The sequence below is a fragment of the Leptinotarsa decemlineata genome, unplaced genomic scaffold, assembly GCF_025532065.1.
Source record: "Leptinotarsa decemlineata unplaced genomic scaffold, Ldec_3_MD MMD2_tig00026314_RagTag_RagTag, whole genome shotgun sequence".
Classification (NCBI taxonomy): Eukaryota; Metazoa; Arthropoda; class Insecta; order Coleoptera; family Chrysomelidae; genus Leptinotarsa; species Leptinotarsa decemlineata.
In genome coordinates this window covers 14,817,630-14,841,202 of record NW_027412684.1, presented here as the reverse complement: position 1 = coordinate 14,841,202, position 23,573 = coordinate 14,817,630, and the positions used below count along the sequence as shown (strand labels likewise).

General features: G+C 36.6%; 2 protein-coding genes across 3 annotated transcripts in view; one reads left to right on the top strand and one right to left on the bottom strand.

Moving 5' to 3' along the window:
- LOC111513970 (uncharacterized) overlaps positions 1-23,126 on the top strand; it is a 45,259-nt gene extending 22,133 nt beyond the window's left edge. For both annotated transcript variants that reach the window (XM_023170194.2, XM_023170193.2), the window contains exons 2-3: positions 18,070-19,186; positions 20,350-23,126. In XM_023170194.2, the coding sequence (XP_023025962.2) occupies positions 18,070-19,186; positions 20,350-21,881 (2,649 nt within the window). In that variant the 3' untranslated portion in view covers positions 21,882-23,126. The remainder of the gene's footprint in view (positions 1-18,069; positions 19,187-20,349) is intronic.
- Positions 1-23,573, bottom strand: part of Naa15-16 (N-alpha-acetyltransferase 15/16) — a 143,348-nt gene that overhangs the window by 104,597 nt on the left and 15,178 nt on the right. The window lies entirely within an intron of this gene.

Genomic DNA, 23,573 nt, shown 5'->3' with positions numbered 1-23,573 from the left:
TTATTCATTTCAGCTATCCTCAAATCAATATTCCCAAAAACGTTAACGTTAATCACTTCCGTTATAGCTGAAGGATATTTCAAATAATCTTGTGTATGCAAATCAATAGCGATTGTAACTCTTAATACAAACTATGAACTGAAGCAACCACGTAAGTACGATATTTTTAGAATTTTTTAATGACATATATAAGAATTAGAGTTCACGTTCCTATTTTTATTCTCTTGAAGATAAGACGTTCTCAAGTCTAAAAGTCGACTTATAATTTTTATTTTAGTTCAGAATCAAATGCTAGTACTTATCCAGAAATATACCTGCCGGCAGTGTTCTTCGACTCCAGTTTCTGCGTATAAGAAAGTCTGTCCAACAAACTCCCAGTAGAAAACGTACAGCGCCAAATCGCGATGTATTAGCCCCAGATTGAAATTGAAAGCAGAACTCGACTGGATACTGACGAAACGAATTCATTTCGAGCAGCAACCGCACTTTCTCACGATGACCGGACGCTTTCCTGGGTGATTCGGCGTACCGCATCGGCATTTCAAGCGAAAATAAAAAGGAAAAACGCGGTAGACCGACCGACGTTTCTTAATAACGAGAACGTTTTTAGGCAGTCACTAGAGTGTAACTAATGCGAAGAAAAAATATGAAAATCTGATTGCTAGTGCAGCATGACGACCACTGAGCATTATGAATTACAACGATTTCATTGTCGTAGAAATCACGTATGAATCGTATAGATAATTTGAACAGGCACACGAGAAGAAATATACAAGAACCAATTGTTGCTTGCAACATGCAATCGAATACAGTTTAGTGATTACTACTCTTTCGTCGTTACCAAATGCTAGCACTAGAAACCACGAACAAAGTCCATGACGTCACCATTTCGACACCAAATACAATAAACACTATGGAAAAGATCCCAGAAAAGTTATTTCCTTTCTATCATGACAACACAACCGCACACAAAGAAGGCACGTGCAAAATGAGTTCAATTGAGCTACAAATTGATCGACCACCGTATTCGCCAGATTTAGCCACCTGTGACTTCTTATTGGTTTCAATATAAAAAATGGGCTGCTGGAAAACCCGTTCCGTGAAGAACAATAAGATTAGGGCTGAAACTTCCTATGAGAAACTTTAGCAAAGTTACTATTCAGAAAAGTTTATTCTTTCTGAAAAGTAACAAGGAGACTACATTGAGAAATAAATGAGAAAAAGAACAAACATCGCTTCTCTAAGGGTCATTAAATGTGGTACCTAGAAAAGATTTCGTCAACAATTGGTCGCACTAAAAAAAGTCGCGCCGGCGAAATAAGATCGCTTACAATTGGTCTAAGACGGATGTTACACGCTCAGTTTGGCATCAGTTCAGTCCATGACACTGATCACAAACTGATTGACCCATGAACGAAAATCCGTTTCATTACAATTCTTAGAATTAATGTATATATGTTGATGAAAGATGTCCAATATATGAAAACGACAAAATATACATATATTTTTCTCGCGCGATCAATTGCACGCGACCTTATTTCGTCAGCGCCTTTTTGTCTTTTGCTGGCGACTTTTTGATACTGGTCCAACTGTGCGCGATATTTTTCATGCGACCAACTGTTGACGACTTTTTCCGTAGATGCCTAAAGTATTTCAATCTTGACAAGTAATACCAGAATACAACGAGAAAAAAGTTTCAAAATTTACCGTTTACGAGAGTTCCATCTCAATCTACCTACCCTTAATTTCTTACATCCCTTCTACAACTTAACTTGCATTTGGGTTTGAGTTTAGAATTAGGGACTTCAGGATAGGAAGGGAACTAGATATAAAAAAAAATAAATAATGAATGAGCATAAACCTCTTAATTTCCAGATCCCTTCATATTGGAAGTTCTAATGGTGAACACGTGTGGTTCATTATTTGTCTATACCCATTTGCAAATTTCAAATCAAGTATAAAAATTGTAAAGGATGTGATCAAACTGCCGATAAATTTGTTGCGAAGGAATTTCAATTGTTTAGAGAATATAATAGATGGAAAAATGCATTATTGTTAGTTGTCGATTGTAAACATGGATTAACAATTGCAATCACTGTTAGGTGCAGCAGTCGTTGCACAAGCCAAACATTTCAATCGAATTGGTTGGTATCTCTTTGGAAAAAAAATACAATCAAATTACTTAAAAAAAAATTATAATTGTCATTAAAAATGCCGGAAACGTGTTTCTGTTTATCGATTCTTCTCTCTCAATTTTTTCTAGACTTCCCGACTAAGTCTATCTTCCCATACCCTTTTTCGAATTTTAACTTTCTCTAATCATCTCAATATTTTCTATCTTTAAGAAAAGTAATCCGAGATATGTTCAACATCAAGAGTTTTTTTTTACACGCTTCTGTCAAGTTTTGAAACTTCCAGATCCTCTACCTAACTCTCTGTCCCTCGATCTCTTATCATCCGTTCAGATTTACTGGTACTTCATTTAGATATCTATTCTTTCTAGGTTTCCTCTCTTTACATGTAATCATTATCTTTAGATCTTTCATTCTCATACAAGTTTTTTCTCTCTTTCTCTTAAAATGTTTTTTCCTTGGTGTCTTTTTTTCTGTAATTTCTTAGATTTGCAAATTTAGTGAAAAAAATGATAGTAGTGAATAAAAACATTATGAAAATATGATGAATATTCGGCAAATTCGAATCTGAACGTAACCACGTCTGGAACAGTGAATGAAACATCCAAGTGCCAGTATCAAAATCATTCGCTCTCGGGAATATTGTCACATTGAACTACACGTGAACAACACCATCATTACAGATTCCGCGGTTTAAACGATGCATAACATCCCGGCAAAAGGAAAGTAATTGTCATTAACGGTTATCGATCTCATTAATCTTACATTAAGACCAATGAGGAAAGTAAAAGTTAGAGATTACGTAAAGATTAAAATAATATTGTTTTGAAGACAACTTCAACTAATACACATTGTCTTCAGGTACCTAACTCGTTTCGATTGTAGATCCGTTTTTATTATTTTTATATTACAAATTAGGGTACAATTAGTGATCAGAGTTTGGCTGACAACCTTTCTTGAGACTTTAACGAGCAGAAAAACTCAAGCACTGGGGTAGAAAGCTATCGGTAAAATCGATTAAAACAATTACTTGAATTTGCAGATAAAGAAGAAATCGCACAAGAGGAGCGCCGTATTCAGTGTTGCCAGGTCTACAGTTTGTGCAGTAGATCTCCTGTTTTGGCTCTCGGACTAATGTTCTACGGTTTACGAGTTGAAATCTACTGACGAATCAGTTTACTTTCCAAAATAATTATTGAACAACTCTAGACAGTGGAAATTACCACGTATGTAGTATATATCTATAAAATATATTTTCAAATATTTTTTTATCAGTCTTCGGCTTATATGACACAAAATCTACTGGTAAGCATGAAAATGACCTAGCAACACTGACCGTGTTAGTATGGCCCGACTAGCATAAAAAAAAGGAATGGATTAACAATATCCTAGACAATTCTAATGTAAAGTTCAATTGAGAAAATAAAAAAATGGACAAGATCAACTATTTCATATTTGACACCATCTAGACAATTTTTCCGAAAAAAAAACCCAACCCATTCTGCAAAAATGTTCATTTATTTGTGAGACTTTACCACCCATTTAGTTCAAGTTGATATCTTGCTGATGATTATTAATTTTGTGTTTGAAATGTAGTTTAAATATTGTGTCAATTAAATTAATACCTTCGTTGAGAATGAAAGACCTTTCAAAACGTAGCCATATGAACTGAGTTCCACAGCATTAAAAGGTACATTACGATACTCTGTAAAGTACGTGCTACTACGGTCATTACTAAATGTGAACAATGACTTAACAAGCTTTTTTCGTGGGAAGAAGAACAAGTGACTATAGGTTTTATCATCGACAATGATTTATAACAATTAGTATCACACTTGGTTGTCAACCCACAAATTTCTAAGCTGATTAGTTTCTTTTTACTGAATGCCATCTATAAACTTATTTTAATGAGACCGTAAATAACATGGAAAAATAATCAACACTCCCACATGATGCCTCCCACTACCCAAACGATGAATACTGAATAATTATGAATTATTTCAACGAAATGACCCCCCACAGAGTTATATGTGTTACATTTCTAACCATCAATCAAAATTAGCGATCGCACTGCTCCCATATTCAAAAAGCAATAATGGATCGGTGATGAATGGAGATAGATTAGATTTTTCACTGAAAATTTCATTCTTGATTCTGGAAAAGATATTCTTGCATAGCAAGATATTTTCATTTGAAACACAACTCGAAACCAGAAAAGAAAAATAATTGATTTCATTTTGAAGGTATTTTTCCAAACGGCTGCGAAAAAACTTATTTTATTTTTGAATCAGCAGTGAAGTTTGACTTCTTTAGTATATCATCCAAAAAAACTAATAAAAAATAGTTTCAGAATTTTTTGTACAAACATGGACAAGTAAAAGCCAAAATTTTTTTTCAATGAACAATTGATGTGCGTCATATGAAATGAAAACAGCGAGATGCTAGACGTCAAGGTTATACGTCAATCAAGGCCTATATTATAATGAATTTTTCCTTTTTGAATAACTTTCAAGTCGAACAAAAATATGTTTGATATCTACTTTACCGATTTTTATTTATTTTTAGGGTAGGGGGTGATAACATATGCCCTTTTGCCCCCCCTGTATAAGGTTCTGCGGGGAATTTAACAACGAAACGATGACTGTAATTATTCAACATCTATCTAAGAGAATATTTTATCTATCTGACATCAATATTTCTGTTTTCCCCTGAGTTTAGGTCAGGCACCTAAATAGTCATCATCGTTATTACATACACAAACAATCGAAATTGACCAACTCTGGTCCACCCTCAAGAAAAATTGCAGAGCACAAACATCCATTGTTCGCTCCTTGCAACACAATCTCGGATTGTGTTGAAAAAAATAAACAATGTCGTATCAGACCCTGGTTTGTCTTTCTCGTCATCGTCTCTATTCAAGACACCTAAATAATGCTTTCGTTATTACATTTGGCGTCCACGGCCTTGCTTTTCGAACAATAACGGTGCGACTTCACAAGATTATAAATTGGATGGATACTCGGCTATAAGAACGCGATTTTGTAACGAATTATCAAAGTAATGACACCAACTTTTGATAGCCTAGGAAACACTGATTTTTAATGGAAAATTAGCAATACAAATAAATGTTCCGCATTTGCGTAGTGAGAACGTAAAAATAATTTATAAATAAATGGTTACATGTAACGACAAATATGTTGATGAACATCAATTAAGTTTTATTTTCAGAAGTTTTATCCAACACAACATTGAATGCTGCAAATATCGTCAGTGGCGTATATTTTTTGGAGAATAATGTGAGCTAAATTAAATCGAAGTTGAATCGGAAAAGGGATATTATTATTACAATAATTTTTAAAAAAATTAAAAAAGCTCGACGCCCAAGCCAAACATTTGTTCGAAAAATGTGCTTCTGAACACGCCTTAGATTTTTTGCCGTCCAGTATATGGTAATTCATTACCTATTACTTCTCGACACTGATAAAGAAAAATGAACAATTTCACAAAGATTAAAATACTAATGAATCAATTGGGGTCAAGACACGTTTAATAATTATTAATGTTCGATATTTTTTTCATAAACCAGAACCGACGTCAATATGTATCCCGCCTTTAGTCGTCCCACTTGATGCAAATTATATATTATGTAGATGATTTATCTCGATGTTTGCTCGATTCATTAGACAACATGAATGTATTCATGAATATTGCTGCATACTCATAGCAAAATAATTCCGTAAAAACGTAACTACCACGCAGAATGTATTTGATGTTCCCTTACATCCGACAATTGTTGGTTTCCACCAGAAGAGTACTATGCTGTACGAGGTGTGTTCCAAAAATGAGGCGAATGTTCAAATTTCACGGGCTACATACATTCCACTAGCGAATTTTTCTTTTTCTATGATTTTTAGTCAACCCAAACCTTCAAAAGGTATGCGTACAACTTTCACAGATGTCGGACTATTAGTTTCTGAGATAGAACATTTTGAGTGAAGCAACTTGCGTTAGTTTGAAGAAAATGATGAAAAGTAACTTCGTGTGTTAATGAAACAATGTTTTTGGTGAATAAAAATACTGTTGAAGCAAAGGCTTGGCTTGATAAACATTGTTCGGAGTTTGCACCAGAAAATTAACCGATGAGCAGTAGATTGAATGACCTCGAAGTGAAGTTGATCGAGATAGCTGAGGTTCTGGAGTTATCAAAGTATCTGTATCTGTCCCTGTAGAGTAGGGAGAGTGAGTGTAAGCCCACAGCACTTAGGCCACATGTGACCCATTGTACATCCTTCCGAGGAGTTGTCCTCCTAGGTCATCGTCCATCCTGTCCTTTCCAGGAAGGTGGACAGGTCAGTAGGAGACATCTCCTTTATATCGGCAGGTGTAGGCCAAGACTCGCCGAACACACACTCTCTTATTGACGATAACTCCAGGCACTCGCAGAGGACATGCCTGACAGTCTCATCTTCCGGTTCACACATCCTACATAGAGATGTGTCCACTAGCCCCATATTGTGGAGGTGTTTCCTTAGTTGACAGTGGCCAGTCAGAAATCCTACTGTTAAGCGTAGATTTTTCCTGGTCATCGCCAGATATTTCTTCGGCGCCAGCTTCTCAGGGTCACCCAGGGTAATCCTGGCAAAACTGCATCCTTTGAGTCCATACCATCTCTTTAGGGATTGAGCATGGGTGTAACATTTGGCTAGTTCCGCAATTGTCGAAATCATCAGACCGTGGGTGCCACTTGGCCCAAAAATTCTTAGTGCAGCCGCTTCTTTGGCTGAAGACTCGGCAATGTGATTACCTTTACTCCTGTCGTGCCCTTAAGCCACCTCAGGATAATGTTATTAGATTATGTTAATATGGGGCTTCTGTGTTGAACAGCCACTACACTGCGACCTTTGCAGGTCTATTGTGTGTGCTTCGCAATAGCATCCTCTTGGCAAATCCTGCATAGGACTGTGTCTGCCACTCCGATGTTGTTCATGTGTTTGTTGAGTCTACAGTGTCCCGTCAATGTTATTATCTACCGTTATTATCTGGCTAAATCTTGGTGGCACTCTAGTACTAGCCTTGAGGTAACACGATGTCTCATCAAGGCTAATAGGGCTGTCTGCTGTCAGTGCAGATTGTTATGTTTTTGCCAGAAATTCCTTACCTATGGCGATTGAGATACCAGCCAGTTTTGTTTGGACTACGTTGGTATTTTTTCCCATTTCCCAGTTAATCCTTAGGCTTAGTGATCTGGAGTACACTCCACATCCTGAGCCTTCTTTGATTTTTGAGCCGTCTGTAGATATCAAATTAACGTGTAGGACACATCGTAGCTGAAAACTTGGGTATGCGAAAGTTTTATTCAAAGTGGGTGCCGCGCGACCTCACAATCGACCAAAAACAACAACGAATTGATGATTCTGAGCAGTGTTCGTAGCTGTTCCACCATAAAAAAACCCGAACATATGCGTCGATGTATGACGATGGATGAACCATGGCTCCATTATTTCACACCAGAACCAAAACGATAGTCATCTGAGTGGACTGCACGTGGTTGAAGCATGCAAAGACGAAACAGTCGTTGGCAATGTTATGGTATCAGGAAAACCCTTAAGGCGTTCTTCAGAGCGGTGCGAAAATAGCAATTCACATTGAATTTGAATGATCATGATCCAGCAATTTTTACAGGGTATGTTTGGGGGTAGAGTTCCATACATGAGAAAAATACTCCGAAGAAGGTCTGATCTGAGCTTTATGAAGCATCAAAAGTTGCTGAGGTGTGTATAGTTTTCTAGTTCGTGAAGGTGGCCCTAAACGATCAATGTGCTTGATCAAACGACTGAGTCAATCGATTGAGCGTGCTTCAATCAACTGCGATCAGCCCTTCAATCTCTTGATCGAAACCTTCTTCTCACCAGAAATGGGACCAGTGCACATTTGTTGTTCGTACGCTGGTGGTTCATTTTGGTGAGCAATGGTTTTGGCCTTCCTGTTCCTCACATTGGTTGCCCTCAAGCAGAAAAAACAACAGAAAAAGAAACGACAGTGGTCGAAGGAGTGGTACATGGTAATGATACTCTTTTCTTGTTTCTGTTGTAATAGTCCTTGCTCTTCACTTTCCATAATTCCGGTAAAACGCGGTATAATTAGATTAACAGGCTAATGAATTCCCGCCCAGAGTTTTCGGGAAGCTCGCTTTCCGTAGCGGACGCCATGGTTTCTACCTAATGACTGACGCAATGCTTGACAAAAATTGCCCTAGACGGTCAACCCCGTCATTCAACCGCTTGACTCATTCAAAATTTCTATCAATTACCAGCAAGCCTCTCTTCAAGCGTCAAACAGGTTCCTACACGGTCAATCACGCTTGGGTCAATCGATTGACTCAAGCTTTTGATCAAAATGATCGACCGTCTAGGGCCTCCTTAACAGTGTTCCAAGCTTTCGAGAAGTAGCATTTGCAATTCCAGCGACATGATTGTGCCAAGACATATTGATGTCCATTTTAACATACATAACATACTTAACGAAGCAGAAAGCGGAATTGTCTGACCTGACAATTGTCAGCCAGACAATTCTCAGGTTGTGTCGCCTCGTAGGCAACTATATTGAATAATAAAATCAAATTTTATCAAAACATTTTTCCTATGTTCCTACGAACATGAATGATTTCACTATAAGTAGTGTTCGCCGATAAAAGATGCACAGTATGTCAAAAAATTAGTTTCAACTTAACGATGGTCTCGGACACTTGAAAGCATGCTCTTTCACGCGACCTTCGTCAGACTTGCGGAAAAAAAATTTACGCCTTCACTTGATAATCTTATGTTCAGAACCAATGGGGAAAAAATCTGCTTGTGTATTTTTAGATCTTGCTAAAGCATTTGATACGGTCCCCCACTCACAACTATTAGACATTTTAGATGATTTTGGTTTCCGTGGAGTGACAGAAAACAGCAGGTATCACTCAATGGCAGTCTGAGTACGGAGTGCACTGTTGATTATGGCGTACCGCAAGGTACTGTTTTAGTCCCAGTGCTCTTTGTACTTTACTTAAATGATCTTTTCAGTATTAACCTGTCTGGGGAAGTCATCAGTTTCGCAGATGATACCGCCATAGTATTCGAATCTGAAAACTGGGACAATATTCAAACCAGACTTTACAGAAGATTCTTCTTCATTACATACCGCATCGTATGCCCCATTAACCGCTCCGAACTCTTTATCGAAAACCTCTTGTTTTTTTTTAAAATCGTTATTGGTTTTCATTTGAATGAAATAACATTTATGGAAATCAATAATTCTCGATGAAATTCTCACGAAAATTACGAAACTGAAAACATTTGTGGTGATAAGATAGAAAACCCAGAAACGAAAAGGTTAGTTTAATCTGCTGCTTCGTAATCCAGTCACAGACTCGATAACTTAAGCTACCGTCACACTACAACGAGAATAAACATCGCAGATTGAAGCAATGACGTCACAGATACCCAGACCAATCATATCAAGACCTTACACCCCACTGAAGGCGTGTACACTACGAAACTCAAAGCGTGTTTTTCTCAAAAACTTGTTTTCGTACAGTATGTAGCTTTTTTCGGCGAACACCACATACTTACTTACAACACAACTTACCAGCATAAAGTTGCTGCATTCAATAGTATGCTTCACAGATTATTGAATATTCCACTGTCTGATAGGGAGTTCCAGAAAGAGCTGAATTTGATCAAACAAATCGCGGTTAATAACGGTTACAAAGTAGATATTATAAACGCTATTCTTACCAAAAAACTTCAAAAGCAAGCCATGGACTTGGTCTACCCATATTCAAGATGCGATAACGTCAGTTATAGGACATTGGCATATTTGGGTGAACCAACCAGGAATATTACTCGTTTTTTGAAGAAAGAAGGCGTAAACGTAGCTTACAAAACGAATAATAATCTAAGTAAATTTATTATTATTCTTTCCCAAAGAATTAAAGAGCATAGGAGCAGTTTTATAAATAGAAAGACCAATTCCACATTTGCAAACCACCTATTAGCAGAAGGACATGAGTTCAATCAGGAATACGATATGTTACATTTAGAAGAGAAGAGTTTGAAAGTCAATCTAGAATGTTTAGAAATCAATAGATTCAGGAATTCGGGTAATATACTGAATGATCAATTAGAATTAAATAACTCTCCGTTACTGAATATTTTTTCAAATGTGGAAAATGGAACATAAGCTCAGGTAATTAAATTCATTACAAACTTAGGTAAAAAAACAGGTACTTGAAATTCAGGTACCTCAAATTGTAGAATAAGGTATATATAGCATTTAATGTGTAGAATTGGTTATTAAGACACGCCCGAGGAAGCCAGTGTATGGCGAAACACGTGTTGCGTTTTTGTAAAACTATCTAGTGAAAATCACACAATAAAGTGTTTTTAGAATACGTTACATATATTTCTCTTTAGTCCATCAAATGACGGATGTTTGCCCGAATTTAAAATTTCTTAGTTTCAATCAGTTCATTTTTGAAGAAATCAATTATTTGTACATTCATGAATGGTCTTTGGTGAGTTATTGCAAAGTCATGGAACCAAATAATGATAACTTCTCTATCCAATCCATTTGAGGTTTCAAAGACAATGAAATTGAGCGACTAGTCCAGTATTCTACACTAGAGAGTCTTGCAGTTCATTCTTTTATCGGAAATGCCTTAAATAAAGCTGCCTCAAATCAAATATCCAGTCCAGAATCTTGATACAAACATATTCTGAATATGTAAATATAAAACAGTTCACTCAACCACCTGTACAAAACACCTTCCAGGTATCGTGACAAATCAAAAGGTACGAAACTCAAAGACGTGGGTGCGATTAGGATCGTCTCTTCGGCAACCAACCAACCCCCCGAAGAGAAAGTATACCGCAAGGTTGTCGTTGCCTGCCGCGTTGCGCCACACTGCAATCGGAATAATAGCTCCCGCACCATTTAGCATAAAATATGGCCATTATTACGGCGGAGAGTCATTCATCTGACCTTTTTGCCGAAGGTGAAATTACGAGGCGAGAGGTCTCGAGAAACTGTCGATCGTTTGATACGATTGATTGTGTAGTATTTTCAGAGATATATCGAATTGACATTTTGGTTGAAGATTGTGAACAGAGCAGGGTACAAAGCCCCTCAAATATTAACCACAATTTAACCGGTACTTAAAATATTCATCTGGGTATTTAGGTTTATCGGTATTTCAATATATATCTCGGCAGATTTTGTAGAGGAAATAAGAGTTTTTCCATGGATTTCTGTATATTCAATGTATTTTTTCACAAATTCCATGTATTTTTCACTGATAGTCCGGTTCACAAATGCCTTAATTTCATGTCCAACTTTTTTCTCCACCTTCGAAAAATAACGTTTAGATGATTTTTGAAAAGTGTCGCTCGCAAAAATTGCAAAGAGTTAGAAACAATCACCGAAAAAAATCTGGTTTGGTTTTTTGCAAATATCTCAAAATCTATTTTTTGAAAAAAAAGATTGTTTCCAAAAAATTTTAAATTATCTTATAAACTACGCATTTGTTTACAACAATTTTTTAAGTAGCAGGTACAAATTTTTAAAAATAATTTTCATGTAACTTCTGATGATGAAAATAAATTCAGTTTAAAAAACTAAAAACACGCTTTTAAAGAACATCGAGCTAAAAAATTAAAAATAATGTTTTAAAAATAAGCTTTGAACAATAACGAACGAAAAATACTAGTATTTTTCGTTCGTTATTTTTTTAAGCTTATTTAATTTTTTTAAAAACTTTTTAGTTCGATATTCTTTAAAAGCAGGTTTCTTATTTTTTTAAACTATATTTACTTTTACTTTTTTAGTTTCGTATGCTATAAAAGCATGTATTTAGTCTTTACCGTTATCACCGGAAGACGATTGTGGATACTAACAATCGAAACGTCGTGACATAACTTGGTTTGGAATATTTTAATTTTTCATTTTTTGTTAATAATAATTTTTAATTTTCAGCTTTTATTAATATTTAAATTTTCTATTTTTTTGCTTGTTGTTTGGTTTTATGTTATTTCTTTGTAATTTCAGTTTTTTTTTTCATTAAAATTTTTTTTTTTGGTTAATCTTCTTAATATTTTTTCAGGACTTTAAAATCAATTTATATTATCTTAGACAATGGAAGTCCGAACTGATGAAATGATGTCAATGATTCTGTCAAACACAGATCCCCAGCTTGAGAGTTATAAACATACATACATACAGGTGAAAATAATATAAAGCGTGTATAAAAACGGATCGATAGAAATATAAAAAAATTATTTCAATGACTAAGGAAGCTTTCCAATTTTTAACCTAAGTAAATTAAAAAATAACAATTCGTTAATTTTTTCAACGGGAAACTATTTTGAGACGTTTCAAAAATGTCTCCAAAAAAAATCTCAGCTTTGTTATTCAACAATTATCCCACTTGCAATGTTCCTGTTTTAGTAGAAATAAATTGTTAATTAACTAATGCATAGTCAACTGGAAAATCACGATAACAATTTTTTGACCGCGCATTATCCAGTAGGCGCCAATTTTTTTCAGTTAATTGCTCATAACTTTTGCAAGCGTCACTTGATTTTTTCAAAAATCATCTACAGAGTATTCCAAATCGAATGGCACCTCGTTCAAATTTTTCGGAGGCGGAGAAAAACGTTTGGACTGAAAGGAACTTCTGAACTAGCACTATCCTTCAGTAGCTTGTATTTTTTAATTCTCCGTAACAGAAGTTCTTCTTCAGAACTGAAAAAAAAGAATCATAACTTACAGCTTTTCTTTGATTCTGATTATTTTCGAACTTCCTCGGCAGGTGTCAAAGGAGTTTTGAAATGTGAAATATATCGAGTTTCTTCGGAGGAAAAATCAAAATTTCAATATATTTTCAATTTATAATATTTCCACTTGTCATTTACATTAAAAAAAGGACTTATGTATTTGTCGAGCCACACTAAACTTTTCTGGTCTATGAAACCATGTATTTTATTTAACTTTCCGGTTTCCAATCAACTTATAACAATGAGGACAGGATAACGGAAAACGAAAAATCTGGGATTCACGGAATACGCCGTGAAGATTGATAAAACATATGTTGGCCAAACTAAGTGAACTATAAACACGCCTTTCGAAGAACATGCTTCACATATTCGGTTTTCTAGACCAGATAAGACTAGTTAGTGTCGCTAAACATACCAGTAGAGAAAAGGGCCACAGAATAAGTGAAAAATCCTTGAAATTGTAGAGACCGGTACATGATAAGAGGTTTTTCGAGCCTTCGAAAGTTTATACCGTCCGTTATTTACCCTCTTGAGTAATAATTATAGGTAAAACAAATAGAGATTAGGAATCATAACAGCCGTCTACTGATGAAGCTAGCTTGGTTAGCGAAACGCTCGTCGAAAGACAGTATTTTTGTTCTGGTGTGGGAAAAGTGTTTTGATAGATTCCATGTAAGCCAGAAGTTCCAATTCTACCTATGAAACTGTAGGGGTTTTGGATTTTTGAGAAAAGTTCTTTTTCGGTAGTTTTCGATGATTACCCTGTAAGTATTTTCAAGCAATGTCTTAACCTTAACGAAAAGCAATTCAAAAATTCCTTCTACTTTTGCTACAAAGGCAACACTGATTTGACAGATTTCAAATAAAATCCTTAGTGAAATGCCTTAATAATGATATGACACTCAGTCGTCTATTTAGGAAAAAAATTACTGTACTCATTGATGACGGCTAAAGAATAATTTCTGTATTGAGGTGGCTTACACAACTAATTTTTCCGTCCGGTTTGATAACTAAAACAAACCTGTCGAATGTACACACCAATTATCACTATCGCATTCTTGCAATTACTAATTATCTAATTAGCCTTGTGAAATTACTGTCGGAATTTATCGAGTTGATCCTTTGCAAGTAATGAAGTTTTCATGTTTATTACGAAATACAAGACAAAGTTATACTTCAAGAAATCGAATGATTCTTTATGACAAGACCTTTCACAATTTCAATATATTTTAGATAGTAACAAGTCGAACAGCAACAATTATTTCTATGGCCCAATTTTTTCGAGCCATGCCAAAAATCACACAGCTGAAATTTTTGGTTTCTGGTTTATTATGTCACCAAAAAAAAGTTGGACTAGCTGTATACTTCAACGAACTAAATGGCTACTTTGAACACCTAGAAAAAATGATACGTATCAAGCAGCGAGCTACTAGTGGATATACTAAATTATTGTCCGTGCATTTGATATATCTAAATGTAAATTTAATTACTTTGAGCAACAATAAAAATCCACTTAATTCAGTTTACACAATGCACGAGATATTAGAGAGGGTTTACGAAATATGCGACCTTGGTGACCTATTCTAAAGCGACCTATAACTAAAATACATATTCAAAATATTACAAACGAAGTTTAAAAAACTATAAAAATAACTTTTCAATAAACTTGTATTTTCAAAACATCAGCCTAAAGTTGTTTTTTTAAACGTCTGCAGAACTAAAACCTGAACATTTATGTTTGTAATGAGATGATCATAGAAATAATTCAAAAATAAATGTATATACGATCGTCATCTCAATGACGTTTGTTATCAAGATATTGTAAACACATTTTTCGTGATTGAAAAATTTGGAAAATACTGAACATGATGAATATGTATAATTTTTTTTTAACTTTATTCAATCAGTGTTGATGTTGATGAATGGAAAACATTAGAAAATAATATTTCGTTTCGATATAATTACCATAAAATAACGTTGTTTTAAGTTCACACTGAATAAATCATTTCAAATATTTTGATAATTGATTTTTTATCAAATGACTTATACATCATGCATTTATGACAGTTATCTGATATATTCATTTATATTTATTTATTTATTTATTTATATATATGATTTTTCTGAAAATTTCACCTCTCACCTGTTCTATCGATCTCAAAATATTTTCAGCATTGCGGCGTTGCCACTTCTATCAAAAAGTCCTAGCAATTATATTTTTTTAATGGAACACCCCGTATATTAATACATTTTTGGAATAGCTCTAGTATTTTAATACTTTTTTGTTAATAAAAAAAACTTGACGATTTAGGTATAGGGACATGTATATCATCTTGAAGCATTTTTCATCATCTTTCAATTTACCGAGTAATATACAGGGGGTTTCATTTGAAAAAATGAACTTTTGACTACTTTTATGCACAATGGAAATAATAATAATTTTAGCACGCCCTGTATGAAATGGAGTCGATTTCTTGGTGTTATTTGAATATTTCGAGTTTGTCCAAACTATCATCAAAATATCAACTTTTCATGAATTGAGAGTACTGATGTACTTAATTTCAATTAAGGCTATGTTTTGGACCATATTTAGCACAATTTATTTTTTATCTCGAAAACAGATAGAGATAGGTATAGGACATTATTAACAAAATAGTATTAAAATACCAGAGCGATTCCAAAAATGTATTAATATACGGGGTGTTCCATTTATAAAAATAAAGTTGCTAGGACTTTTTGATGGAAGTGGCAACGCCGCAATGCTGAAAATATTTTAGATCGATAGAACAGGTAAGGAAATGTGAGAGGTGAAATTTTCAGAAAAATCATGCTTTGAGTTTTCCAGAAACGTCTAACCTATCATCGACCGCGAGTCACGCTGTATAACTGTTATTTCTCTGATATCAAAACATTCCTTAGTTCAATAATTGTAGTTTAGTCTTGTAGTCAGAATTATCGAGAAATATGTCATTAGTCTTCACCTTGTTAGTTTCTGAATAGATAAAAATGTAGGTGGAGCTGTATAATAATCATAAAATTGCTGGTGACAAATGAAATTGAATTTTTGGAACAGCAAAGTCGAGTCCAAAAATATTCACCATTGAAGAAAGCGTGGACCGATGTCAACATTTTCAAAGCTGTTGCCAATGAAAAAAGAAATTAATTGGCTATATTTGCAAAAATATACATTGAACATTCATAATTCATATGTAATGTATGAAACAAGTCTCAAGAAAAATATAATTCAATTAATTTTTCTAATTTCTTCAATAGATTCTAGCAATTCGTTTCCACTTCGCATTGGTGCAATTTGCAATTGTAATTTTATCGTTAAATTTGGTCCACGGCTTTTTATACCCGTCGTAATTTCTGAAAGAAAAATTTTATATATATGTACATAATTAATCTTGATTATGAAACTATTTAGTTGATTCGAATGTCAATATATTTCGGTTCTACCTGTGTTTCCATTGACAGAAAGCGGTTTTTAGGACTGGACTGTAACAGTTAGATCTACAAACTCGCGAACTTTCTGTGGCAATGGAGTTTATTTAGTGTGAACATACATTATTTTGTGTATCACCTGCGCACATTTTTGATACTGGTGATATTGCAGTCTTCGTTGGGATTTCTAAATTTTTTGAAAATAGAATACAACCCGATTACTCGCTAATAATTCAACTTTCTATAGACGAAAGAATTCTCAGAATTGGTCTAGTGAAGTTTGGGTTTTTCCAACACAAACATATAAAAAAATCAAATTTTTTCTCTGTATCAGAATAGATTTAGAATTCGACAGAGCAGCTACATCAGTAGCCCTTTTTTTCGGATCAGAAACACGCTCTTCAATAAATGGAAAAACAATATATTTTCGAGCCAATGTCAACGTCTCCTTCTCAAGTTCCCAGTATTACGATAGTTCCGTAAACTTTCTATGTTCGGCTTGTAATTAAAATCGATGTATAACATAAGGATTGCCATAATTGAAGTAATCAAGTATTCCGAACGATCAACTGTTATCTTTTGCTTCGACGTAAACAGTGCAAAATATTCCATTTCGAAACCGCGGAATTGATTCTTAGGCGATAACACGCATTTTCAACCATTTCGTAATACCGTTCCAGTGACTAGCGAATCGAATATTGAACGACGATGTAAAGCTGAACATCCTCTAGAGAATCACATTTATAAGATATTGAACAATGTTGAACAAAATTGACGTAAAAAGGCATCATTTTTACAACATTTTTACAACTTTCATTGAATTTTCTGAAAATTTTCACCTTCCACAATCTGTAAAAGTGTAAAAATTCTAATTCTAATTTCCTCCACAAAAAGTCACTTCTGTTCGACGCTATTAACTTCTTCAAGTAGAAAGGGGATGTTTTCACAGTCCTTTCAATTATCTATTCAACAAAGGTTTACCTTTTTGGAAATCGGACCATCCGTTTCCGAGTAATTGGATAAATATTATTTTCAAGAATATGCAAACAAGCAAACAAAAAATTATTTGAAACTCATTCCAGTTCATTCCAATAAACTTTCAAAATGTTAAATTCTAGCGAATTAGTTAGCCATAATGTCGTTTGATTTATATTGAAGCATATTTCAAATCGTTATCGAACTGAAAGATTTCAAACCTGCCACTCACAGAGTATCCCAAGGATAGATCCTTGGGGTACACCAAGGATAGATCCTTGGGGTACACCAAGGATAGATCCTTGACAGAGGAGAGACAGGATAGACAGAGTACCCCAAGAATCTATCCTTGGGGTACTCTGTCTCTCTATCAGCTGAATATATTGGCCCTGAACCAACTTTAGAATTACCAAAAATATGGTACGGGGTCAGATCAGAAAGCTAGTCAATAAGGAACATAAGATTTAAAAAAACCGTAAAACTGCTTCAGCTCATTAGGGATCAGCTCAGAATAATTATATAAGTTTACAGAACATCTACAAAACAGCCCTGTACAACGGAAACTTCAGCAGACAATGCAACAAAGAGACAGAAACAGCTCGTCACAAACTGTATTATTTACTGAAAACGTGAAAGTGTGTTCATAGAAATGGAGCAGATATGTGGAATTACTGTAACTTGACCCTACTTATGTTTTTTTTCAGATGTACTATAGACTATTCGCCTGCCTCCTCGCTCTAGCAGCACTGAGCTCGGCGGTCGACCAAAAACAATCCCACCAACGCCGGGAAGTCGAAAACAACCTCCGAATGGTAAACCTCGACCCGAACGACAGCGAACAGCTCCGAATCGAATCCAGCGGCGGCGGCAAAAAATCTGGAAAACCGACCAAAGACGACAAACCGAAAACCCTCTCCCAACAAATAGCTGATGGAAAATACGGTCTCATCCAGAAGGAGCTCTTCTCCAATAAACCTCAGAAACGTCCCGGAATCCTCAGTTACGAGGACAACCCTGAAGTGACCAACGACAACATCGACAATCTCGGCGGTCTGGACAAGAACGAAATTTGGCTGGCCGAGAACCACCTCCTGGTGCTGAGGGGCGGTAAGTTTCCGCCCTACGACGACAAGAAAATCAACGCAGAGTCCCCCTGGCCGACGCTCGACGACTACAAGGCGCCCCTGCACCAGGTCAAGATCCCGAAGCACCCGAAAGTGCCGCCGCCCTTTCCCGTCCAGCTCACCGAAGACGGGCCACTCCAGATCCTGGGTACAAACTTTTCGAGAACGCTTAATGAAACAGAACAATCGAAAGCTTTCGCCGTACCGCCCCCCGAAGGTTACGACCCGTCATCGTTCTACCCTTACGATACCAATTCGTCCGACCCTTCTCCCTGGTCCGCTCCGGTGCAAGTACCTTTCAACCCTTCGGGGGAGTACGCACCGGGGGAGCCATTGTTCCCCCCACAGCTTTTGAACGGTACCTTGCCGCCTTCTTTAGGCTATTTGCCTCCAGGGGCGGTGGTGTTGCCGCCCCCAAGAAACCAGACCGACGAGTTGTACGACTACGACGACCCCTCGATATACTATCCGCCGCCCTACAGTTTTTACTACCCCAAGGATAATTCATCGGCGGTGCCGGCAGGACCATTAGTGCCTGGGATCGTTCTGCCGCCGCCTCCGAATTTTTTCGCCGCCCTAGAAGAAACTACCACTACGGAACCTGTTACTAAGGCCAGGAAGCCATCGAGGACCAGGAAACCCACGATTACCACTCCGTTGCCGACAACGACAATGACGACGACTACCACAACAGAAGGTATGTTAATAATATAAATAATGATGATGATGCTGATGATGATAATAACAATAATTCACTTGCTGTCATTATATGGGGTTTCAGCCTATATCCACCAACATAACGCGGCACTAAGAGTTTTCTACTACCATTTTCTACACTCCTACTATATTGTCGAGACACCGGTGTTGACTTATGCTCCGAGGTATTTTGAATCGCTGTAGAACATGAGAGGTGCCAAATTCATTGAAATTACTCATTTCCCTCCTTCGGGAAAATACAAGCTAATTAGTCTGGTGTAGTCCTCTTTCTGGGCGAATCCGAAAGGAGGAAAAATGGATGATGAAGTTTCAAGCTTTACTCAGATTAGGCACTCTGTTAAAATGGATTTTCTGATCATAGAAGTACTAAGTAGAACAATGCCTACACTATTCTCTAATCCGGCTTGCCTCAAAACGTTAAAAATCTTAGCTGGACAAATGCAGAAGGTCGTCATTATTGGGACCCCTGCTGACCCCTTATATAATAATAATGGTCTTTATTGGACGACTGCAGTGTAGAGCAGCCTTACAGTTTTATTTTACCACTCAACTTTCTATGATGACCGCGGGTAGACCCAGCTCATTTATAATGGATGCCGCAGATTTGGCAGTGCAATACACACATCCCTGATGCTGTGTTTATTTTGTGCTTTTTTGGAATGGCAGAACGGTTGGTAGAAGTTGGGACCGCCTTGGGATGACTGGAAGACTCGGTTATCTTTAATATTCGTGGATTCAGTCCTCTGTCGCTTTTCACTTTCGCGATAGAAGCATTTGCTCTCTTCATGAATTAAAAAGCACCAACTACACTGTGCCTTCTTCTATTTGTAGATGTTTATAAACGGCATATCAGACTAAGGAGGATCCGTGCGAGTATGAATCGGAATACGCTTCTTCAGTGAACGTAATGAAGATAAAAAATCAGCATTATGGTTAATATATGCCTGAAGGTTGGAAACAAAACAATAAAATAATGTTCCTCAAAAAAAAATATGTCGCAGCTAGGAAAGCAACATTACCAAAACATCTCTGTAATATTTGCCTAACACTTGGATATATTTAAAAAATTAAAATTCTCTATCCTAAAATAACATTGCATATACTTATATACTTTCATATTAAAAATCTTCAATTTCCTTACAGGTACTACCCGGAAACCCATCAGAATATACCCAACGTCGAACTACTACAACAACGAGATCAAACCCACCGTGACCACGACTACGGAACCACCTAGCCCCATGACGGTACTACCTCCGCGTCCAGACAACAGATACTTGCCGGTACCTAGAAAACCGACAGTCACCAAACTGCGTCCAGTGAATCCCCCGAAACAGTATTCCAACAAACCCTTCCAGCAGTATAAACCAACAGTTCCTAGCAGAGCTCCTTTCGTAACCACCACGCAGGTACCTCTCAAGTACTTTACCACATCAAACGACATACGAACCAATTCCGTAACGCAAGAATCCGGAGAGTACACCGGTACTCGTGACGGCAAGTCCGCGAAACAGCGCCCTACCCCGACGCAGTACTTCTACTACGAAGAAACTGAAAAACCAACGACGAGACGCCCCGCTAGACCTATTTACGTGGACACCACCAAGGAGTACTACTTGCGGCCGAAACCGGTACCGACGGTACGTCAGCGAAGGCCTCAGTACGTCTACGTCACAGCCAGGCCATACAACACGCAAAAGCCGCGGTTCAGGTTCATCCAACAGCCGGTAAAGCAGCCGGACACGTTCAACATCCACATCGCCAAGCTGCAGAACCAGATACGGTACTACAGCACGCAGAAGACGACGCTCAGACCATCGCCGAAGCCGGTGTACCAGTTCAGCTTCCAATCGCAGAACTACCAAGCGCCTAGGCAGAACGTTTTCAAGCCTGCCCCGCAGGAGGATTTCGGACCCGGCGTGCCTAAATACAGCGTTGAAATCCAGCAGGCCATAGAGATAACACCTACCCAGCGACCTGCTTACGAAGATCGGCGACCGATCTTTTATGAGGACGAGTATCGGCCAACGACGGAACCTCCCAGGAATTACTACACGACCTCCAGGCCGGAGGTGAACTACGAAACTGTAACCCAACAAGCCAAATATGTAGGTACCCCTAGGCCGGTCAGTCCATTCCACTTTGAGGTTACACCTAACCCGATCTTCCGGGGATTTTACACGAAACCGGACGAGGGGTACGTCGACGATAGAACAAAGACCTACTTCACGATGTTCGGCAGAAAACTGCCGTCCACGACACCTATACCGAGCGAAGAGTACCAGCAGTACCGGCAGAAACCGATATCGCTGGAAGGAGACACTTTGGTGAACTACCTCAATCCCCGGCCCACAATAAACCCGGACGCGGAGATCATATCCATAGACAACGCACCGCCTAGGTACCCTAACGTGGTAAGATACCCGGCTAGGCAGCAGGATAATTCGCCGAATCCTGAGATTATAAAAGCCATACCGGTCGAGGTGGAATCGACTAAATCAGAAGATGGTTCTTTCATATCGTACCAGCTGCCTGGCGATAATGGAGCGCACTTCTACTTTCTCACGCCACAGTTGGCCCAGAGCAGAGATCAAGGGGCTGGTTTCTACTATTCCTCTAGACCTCAGAGATCCAGGATACGCAGGAACGAAAAAACTATCGATAAGGAAAGATGAATTTGACGACAATGATGAGAGTTGTACTCTGCAGGAACGTTCATTACTAATTATCGACTTGCTAGTGCCTATTTTGATTGGTCTGTGATCATGTGATTCAGTGATAAAGATTGCAGGATTTTTTTCGGCGAATAACGAACTATATTTAGTGCGCCTTTATTTTTCTGTACCTGCAGTCCTCTGTGAAATGCTGACTGTTAGAAAGAAGTTGTGAGGGAGAGTTTGAAATTATTTAATATTTTATTGATGTTAGTTTATCTTTGTTTGCATTTTGAACAGAGTTGGATAGAATTGGGAAATGAAATCATTTCAAGTTAATTCACAATTGATTTGCATTGTCTACAGTTCATTTGGAAAAATCAGTTGAGACACTTCACAACGAAAAATTCAAGTAGAAATGCTTCATATTAAGTTTGATTGATCATTTCCATATGGATAAATAGTTTAGAAACCTAGCCCCGTTTATTTTATTCTACTTCTTTTTAGCTTAAGGAAACGTATTTGTCACTTTTTTATCCAAATAAAAAATAGAAATACTAATTATAGTATCCTAAGAAAAACTAACCAAAGTAACTATTGAAGCCTCAGTTTTGGGATGTTTTCAATACTATACTTTCTCCATTTGATAGTGAAATTTCTTCAAGAAGTCTTTACAACTTAAATCAATCAAAAATTGAGCTAAGAATCCTTATAAGTGCAAAAACTTAAACTGATAATTTTACTTACAAAAATTGACAATGCATACTCCGTGTTTGATAGAAGACGACAAAATACTCGACAAAGAATGTCATTACAATGTCACAAAGTTTCGAAATGATCTAAAAATTACCTTTTTTTATTGTGAAGAAGTAATTTATTTTTTACGGTGACTTTTCAGGATGAAAATTTGTGTTCTTGATACAAAAGACACTCAATATCAACAAATATGAATGAATTGTGAATTAAAAGAGAGGAACTGACAAGTTTCAATTCTTTTTTTACGAAAACCATCACCGTTATTTCAATTAGCAAATACGCTAAATTTGTCCAACTCTGCTCATGAAATTTGTCCAAGTTTATTGCTTTGATATATGTATATGAAAATGTATATATAGTATAAATGATACAACTCACTGATCAATTTTTTAACTCAGAAAAACTTATGGAAGTCTATTTTTGTAGAAATGAAAATGACTACATTCGGATGTGATTTTCAACACTGACCTATCTTCTGAAACAAGTTACAAAATAGATGTCAATGATGTACTGCTTCCTATCAATTCTCTACCCTTTTCAGATACCAAATCATCGACTAACTGTCCAAGTAATGACTTCAGATAAAAAGTAAGAGAAATATATAGTAACTCATTAGAAATCTTCATTAGAAGACTTGAAATTAATTTTGAATGGATACGAACATTAAATACTGTCATATTCAAGTGACAAACATAAAACTATGAATTCGAAAAATCATTACTCCATTCCCAGTGAGCAAACATTTTGACAACAATTACTTTGAACCTAAAGAAAAATATACTTCAACACTCCAGAACAATTTTTTGTAGATACTACTGAAGAACTTAGCAATATTTGGAAAACACTTAAATTCCTTTCACAAATTTTTTTCTTCAATATTATTTTCAGATAACTTTTACTCGAGAACTGCATGAATTAAATATTATCTAGATGCCAGTATTCCAACATCTCAACTTT